Source organism: Centruroides sculpturatus, unplaced genomic scaffold, assembly GCF_000671375.1.
Source record: "Centruroides sculpturatus isolate CEXI.00-Female unplaced genomic scaffold, Cexi_2.0 scaffold115, whole genome shotgun sequence".
NCBI classification, from domain to species: domain Eukaryota; kingdom Metazoa; phylum Arthropoda; class Arachnida; order Scorpiones; family Buthidae; genus Centruroides; species Centruroides sculpturatus.
Window position 1 is genome coordinate 605,243 of NW_019384545.1, and position 7,944 is coordinate 613,186.

At 28.0% G+C, this 7,944-nt stretch overlaps 1 protein-coding gene across 2 annotated transcripts in view; it reads left to right on the top strand.

Annotated features, from left to right (window-relative positions):
• The window catches only part of LOC111623475 (probable ubiquitin carboxyl-terminal hydrolase FAF-X), a 274,716-nt gene that overhangs the window by 78,881 nt on the left and 187,891 nt on the right, over window positions 1–7,944 (top strand). Inside the window, exon 10 of one of the 2 annotated variants that reach the window (XM_023366062.1) lies at window positions 719–991. In XM_023366062.1, coding sequence (XP_023221830.1) covers window positions 719–991 — 273 coding nt within the window. Of the gene's footprint in view, window positions 1–718; window positions 992–7,944 lie in introns of those variants that run through there. The other variant, XM_023366060.1, reaches the window with a different exon arrangement.

Here is a 7,944-nt window from a genome sequence, read left to right on the forward strand (position 1 = left end):
CGGGATCCCGACCACTTTTCAGTCCCAAAATTTTCGGGATTAAGTTTTCCTAATCCCGGGATTTTCGGGATTGACATCATTTTAAAAAAATTGCAAAATAGACTGCATGAAGCGAAACGTTCAGTGCCAGTGCTTTTAACAGAATTGCTTGCCTATCATTTTAATATAAAATACAAGAAATTTTATTCCAAGCAAGCAGCAGAAATTAACCAAGCGGGCTTGCGATGCTTACTTGGAATGAAACTTCTTGTATTTTATATTAAAATGATAGGCAAGCAATTCTGTTAAAAGCACTGGCACTGAACGTTTCGCTTCATGCAGTCTATTTTGCAATTTTTTTAAAATGATGTCAATCCCGAAAATTTTGGGACTGAAAAGTGGTCGGGATCCCGATTTTCGAGATCCCGGGATCAAATCCTCTACCGATCACCCACTGTATTCCTATCCTGTGTTTGAGAATTATAGTTTGAATGCAATACTAAATTTATCTTTTTCTGAATATTTTAATATTTAGAGATGGCAACTGTATTTTCTTTTAATACCAAATATATATTTACAATTAATTTCAATTAGTTGTTCTATTAATTCTAATAAATATATACTTTGATAGCTAATAAAATCTAACAATTTGATGATGATGATGACAAATAGTTATAACTTAATTTTATGTCAAATTTTGATTTTTAAAATGTGAGGATAATAATTAAAACTGTTGCACTTATTTGCTTTATTCTATTAGGCCATTTGGACAGTGTCATGAATTACTAACAGTACATATGATTGAAAAATATTTTATGCCAGTTGTGGAGTTAGTTCCGACATACTTGGATAGTCTAACTGATGAAGAATTGAAAAAAGAAGCAAAGAATGAAACTAAAAATGATGCTTTATCTGGAATAATAAAATCACTGAAATACTTAGCTTCTAGACTTCCAAATCAAGAAAGCACCATCAAACAATTAGAAGTTTTCAGATTGAAAATGATATTGAGGTAATATTAATTTTATTATACAAATCTTATTAAAAACTGATATTTTCAATCTAATTTTCAATTTTCTTATTTCATTTAAGTTAAGAAAGAAAGAAAATATGAAATATTTGTATTATTTCTAGTATTATAATTTAGATTTACGTATAATACAAATTTGTTATTATTTATTTATTTTTTATTGAATCTTGAAACATGTTTTTGGCATCTAAATTACCAATGACTTATCAGTTTCATTGAAAATCCACTGAATAATAATATAGATCAGTTCATATTGAAAATTGATTAATTTGTATTTTAGGAAAGGTGAACATTAAGCATTATGAATATTAAACAATAATGTATAAATTGACCATTTCATTTATTGATTATTTAATTACCTTTTTTTTCAAATGTTTTTTATGTTTTTTAATGATTTTCTTCTCTAGATTATGTTGAGTTCATAATTAATTTCAACTATTTCATTTTATTTTTAAGCTTGCTTTAATTATGTAGATTTTATTATTGATAGAATTCATTTCTTTTTCTGATTTTTTAAGTAAGTACTTGTTTTATTCTTTTCATTTTGAACACCACAAAATAATTTTTTCTTAATTTTAAGATATTATAATAGTTTTATGATGGCTTTCTGGGTATTTGTACATGTTCAAATGATGTAGTTTGAGTTAGCAATGTTTGTAATAAAGAATTAGGAGTTTGTTAAAAATTATCAGTTGAATTGTGTAATATATCATTATAATTTAGTATTAAAAATTATATTTTTATTTATATTTAAGATTTTTAGTGTAAATTTTAAAATTTAATTATATTTTTTAGTCTTATTTCTGATTCTTTATTTTATAAACTATTCTGTACAATGAAAAATGTGTTTACTCAATTTTACTTCAATAAATAGAATTTTTTTTGAGAATAACTAATCTTTTATTGAAAGCATTATAGGCAGTGGTGATATTTAAAATATTTAACAAAGGGTTCGCTAACAGAAAATTTTTTTTAACAATTTTTTTTTTTGCTCAAATGGTGCATCGGAAGGTTCTAGTTTAGTAGTGTTACAGAGTATAATATGTATATTTTAATATATTTTTTAAAAGAATCAAAACCATTGAGAAATGTTACATGTGTTTAACAAGGTTCGGAAAACTTTGAAAATGTTAACAACGGGTTTGGCCGAACCTGTGCGAACCCGCTGAATATCACCACTGATTATAGGTTATTATTGCAGTTGTTGAAATGAATATGTTTAAATATGGTTGCATTAATTAGTTTTCTTTATGCATATTGCAACAAAAATTCTTAATCTTGATAATGGCTGAAAATAAAATGGTTATAAACAAAATTCATACATAAAATAAACTTAAAAATAATGTATTGATGACAATTGCTTTTTTCATTATTTTGATATTTTATGGTCATGATTAATGAAATTTTTTAATGCTAATTTATAATATTTTATGACAACAAAATCATTTTTCTACTATTAATGGTAAAAAGTTAAGATTAAAGGATTTCATAGGTCATCTTTTAAATAAAAGAGAAAAAAGAAACATATCTTATTGAATCATGATTATAGGACATCATAGTGCATAAATGCAAACTATTCAGTTAGTGCTAGTTTTTTTTCCTAATAAATAAATAAATATTTTTATATATATTAGTCTGGGTCTGATGTTATAATTATAAAATAAAGATGCATTATGAGTAACTGATGATAATTTTGTTTTTAAAAGGTAATTTATTATTACTCAAAAACAATTTAACAGTTCTAGTACCATATTTTTGCACATTGTTTAGCATGTTGGTCTATCCAGGGAGACCACAAAATCATATATTTCTGTATGCTAAAAACTGGCATGCCAGTTTACCCCCTTAAGGACATTGACATTTTTTTATATTAATTTAATTAAATGTAAAAAATACTTAAAACTGAAAAAAACGAAAGAAATGCATTTATTTTGAAGAAAAAGCTTGGAAGTTTAAGTTCCTCTGTCTCGCCTTTCTGCGAAATTTAACACCGATGAGTCATTGTTTACACAGCTGGATGACCTTGAGAACAGCTGGAGTCGGATTTCCCGGGGCATTCTCATAGACGTCTTGGGAGGACAAGGGTTTAAAGTAGGGTGACTACTAACTAGGCCTATATAGTAATACCTCGACTTACGTGAACCCGGAGTTACGCGATTTTCAAATCTCGTTGATTCGTCTTTTGTTTGAACCCCACGCAACTCTTGATTACTCCCCCCCCCACACACACTATTGTTCAGCTTACATGTTCAGATGTGTCGCACGGAATCGACACATAGCTACAATTTATTTTGTGTTATTTATTTCTGTGTTTGTTATATCTACGGAGATTTGAGAGACTCTATGTGGTGATTTCTTCTAATTGTGAACGAATTAAAAGACAAAATAAGATTAACGAGAACATTTATTAGCTTACATACATCCGATTTGGATTTTACACAAATTGCAAAATACACGAACCCCGACTTGCGCGGTTATCGCTCGGTCCCACCTATTGCGTAAGTTCGGGATATTACTGTATTTTTAAATATTTTTAAAAAATTAAAAATTTTATTGCGATTTCTGACCCCCTAATTAATTAAATTTATATTAAAAAATCGATTAATTTAAAAAATTAAAAAACTATCGAAGGTTGTTTTTGACATCAGAAACCAGCTTTAAATAACTTTAACGAAGNCAATTAAGCCTTAATTGAGCCTTATCAAAGGCTAATTAAAATCACAATAAAATTTTTTTGCGCGGGCAAAAAAATTTTATCGTGATTTATATGTTTAATTTATTCATTCTGTCTTATTTCTAACAATGTAAAATACTCATGGAATGCTGAAAATGCTTTTTTTTTATGTTTATTTTATTGTAATTGGATTCAAAAACACAAAAATAAACATATTAAATTTTAGAAACTGGCTATAAATTATCTCAACTAACATTAATTAACATCCATTATTTGTTTTACAGTGAATCTGCTTATTATTTTGTTTTAACAATGCATATTTTTACTACTTTACTGTTTTACCAGTAGCACAGTTTATTATTGTTTCATTGTATCAGCACTATCCTATTTTATGTATTTTTTTTTTTGTTTTATGGTGTGTTTAATCTTTTAATGTTCTAAACATTGAATCGACATATTAAATGTAAGTCTACAGCCTTTTTTTCATTTGTGTCAATTACAGTACTTTAAAATTGTTAACCTCCTTTTAATTTTGTAGCAAAAAAGCCGTTGAGTGACTCCAGGTCTGAAATGCATTCTGAAAATAAAACAGTGTTTTTCTAAGTCTAATTTGTGATCCTGTGGTGGTGTAATAAATAAGTCTAGCGGTAAAGTAAGGCCAATCTTAGTGCTCACAAGTCATTAAGAACTCTAGACAAGAAGCATATCATAGAATTAACATCCACTTTATGTGAAATTTGAGAGGAAGGTGTTATTTTTAACCTCTTAAAGCATGGAGACTTGGCACTTTTTCCTACAATTAGTAGTTTTTGTTTGTCAGTATCAGGCATATTTGCACAGCATAACACAGTAATACCGTCCATTGCCCTTCTATACCCTGACGGTACAATGAGCTTATAACACAAGGAACCATCTGGCATAGCATGATAATAGAGGCTGGTTTCATCAGTGTTGTAAATATCATCTGAACAAAAATTCTCTAAAAAAGTAGGGATTTTAATTTTTTGCTGCTGTTCAGTGCTTACATTATTATCCACACTGCTTTTTTTGCCATGCACTTTTCTGTATTTGATATTGTGTCTCACTTTCCATCGAGACAACCAACCATCAGTTGCTTTAAAATTGTTGTGTTTCAGCTTTACAGTGATCTCCTTTGACTTTGCCTTCAACACTGGGCTGCTGATATTCATGCCTCGCCCACTAACTATAGAAAACCATTTAATGCTTTTTCAACTTCTGGATTCTTTCCATCATGCTTTCTTTTGGATGTTCCTGGGATTTCTTTTTGTAATGCCCACTTATCATGCAGTTGATTTTCTTGTTGTAGGAGATGCTTAATGGTAGATTTTGGTACACCAGTTATATCACAAGTTTATGATTGCTTGTATTCAATGGCGCTTTTAATTTTCTCTAGCAAAGCAATTTCACTTGAAAGTGTAAAATCATTTCTTGGCATCTTGGCAAAGATTTTAAATTTTAAATAAAATCAACACTGCAACATTTTCTAAGAGCTGTCTTCCAACTTAGTCAAGAGACCTTGAAAAATTATCTGGGGGATCCTTGTCCCTTTGCTTTTAAGGGGATTGTCCGGCCTAATCACAGTTCAATCTGAAGCAGGGTCAATAGCTTGCATTCATGTCTGCCTCAGACAGGATCCTGGTGTGATATGCCCTGCTATGCTGACTCCCTCCAGAAAAATCAAACTGCCCAAGCAGAAGACAAAATTGCTCTGTCTCTGCCAACTGTTATGACTACATGACATTAGTGTATGTAGTGTTGACATGTTTTTGAAAAAATCCCTAAAATATATCAAAAATTGCTAAATTTCTTTTCTGCTGCTGTCCCAATTAAGCATTTAAATTATGTATTAGTTTATTAGTTTGGTTTTTGTTCTTTGAGATTTGCCCAAAAAAAGTGGCTGCCCCAATTAACTCTTATCCAACCATATCAATTTTTGTGACGTCACTTGGCGCATTGTATCTGCTAGATACATAAAGCAAATTAAAGCAATTTTTATATTTTTACTGATATATTGCTTGGCTAATATATGCTTGACTATTGACTAATATATGCTTGACTATGATTATACAGTAGAGCATCGTTTATCCAAAAGTCAGAAAGAATTCCAAAATTCCAAAAGAATTCCAGTCGGCAAATTTAAATTTTCACTAGTGCTGTGGTGCTGCAATCTGTGGCTATATCTTGGGCTACTCAATATTTTTTTTTGTTGATGTATGTGTTTTAGCTGGCAGCACTGGCACTTTTGTGCAGTGTTTTTCTGAGAACTGTATGTCGTGCTGAATCGAACATTTTTGATACTAGATTAACTTCTAAAGTATAATTTTTTTTGTTTTTATATTTTTCAATAAAATTATTTTGTTTGTAAAAAATAAAGAAATAATTTTTAACAATACAATAGACACGCTTATTATTTTAAAAAGTTTACATTAGGCTTAACATCGACGAAAATTCAACACGAAGCAACACGCAACAGAGAAAAATTTCAACATGGGATAGGTTAATATATTTTTTCGTACATAATCGGTTATCCGAACAACTCCAGTCCCCAATTGATTCGGATAAATGACGCTCTACTGTATCTTTGATTTTTATATTTTCTCTACTACCTAACAGTATAAAATACTTCTGGGTTTAAAAAATGATATTTTTATTTATATTTTTTGTAATTTGATCTGTAAATGCAAAAAACTAAACTTATCAAATATCATCTCACTATAAATAATTTCAACATTTACTTATTGACATCAGATTTGTTAAAACCCCTTAAGCCCATAACTGGTGGCCTAATTAAATGAAATCAACTGTATGTTTTTTGATTATGTAGAACTGAGACTGTATGTAAAAAGAATTGTGTAAATTGAGTGATGTACTGCATAATAAAACTAGTTTATAAAAAATATTGAATAAGTTAAGGGATGAGGGTATTTATCTATCTATATTTAAATTTTTCTAGAAGTTACTTATTCAAAAATTGTTATTAAATATAACATTACCAATTTCTAAAATTTCAAAATTAAGAAAATTACATTTAGCACTGTTTTTTTCTCTTCAGGTTTATTCCTTTTAATGAAGAAAGATAAATATNTATCTATCTATATTTAAATTTTTCTAGAAGTTACTTATTCAAAAATTGTTATTAAATATAACATTACCAATTTCTAAAATTTCAAAATTAAGAAAATTACATTTAGCACTGTTTTTTTCTCTTCAGGTTTATTCCTTTTAATGAAGAAAGATAAATATTAGCTTGACTCAATGAAGTGAGTTAAGCTAATATTTATCTTATTTAATGACTGTAAATATCTATCTATATTTAAATTTTTCTAGAAGTTACTTATTCAAAAATTGTTATTAAATATAACATTACCAATTTCTAAAATTTCAAAATTAAGAAAATTACATTTAGCACTGTTTTTTTCTCTTCAGGTTTATTCCTTTTAATGAAGAAAGATAAATATTAGCTTGACTCAATGAAGTGAGTTAAGCTAATATTTATCTTATTTAATGACTGTAAATATCTTAAATATATTATTTAAGTTAAATTTGTAATAAATGTTATGTATATTTAAAATATTTGAGTAAAATTTTCATTATATGGCAACTAATTGGGATAGCTTTAAATTTAAAACCATGATCACATCTACAAACATATTTATGTAGAAAGATAATTTTTTGTCTTATTTATACAATATATGGTCAATTATAAGTTATAAGATTCATATTTAAATAAATATATGAGCTATAAATTTGGAAAAACAAAAAATGTTTGTTTATAAATTGTATCTAAAAATAATGATATAATTTATATATAAACTTGATCATAACATCAGAGAGATACTAATAATGCTATTGTCATGATTTTATAAATAACTATTATAAATTAAATTGATTATAATATATATTGATAGTTTATAATTGATTACTATTATAAAATATTGAAAATAAACAAATTGAGATATAGTTGGATACTGTAAGGTCTCTTTTTATGCGGATTATTTTTATGCGATTTTGAAGTTGTGCGGTTTGTATTTCATCCAAAAGTTTCTTGGACAAACATACATATAGGCTTGTTTAGGAAGCCCGCGTATAGACAGTCTCCAAAAATCATGGAACGCTCAAAGCTCACTCCATTTGTTCCACTGACATATAACGTTTATGGATGTAAAGGACAGCTAGATCTACCTTAATCGCTTTAGTTCCTAGCAATTTTTGATATAAATGTAATTAAACATAAAAAATA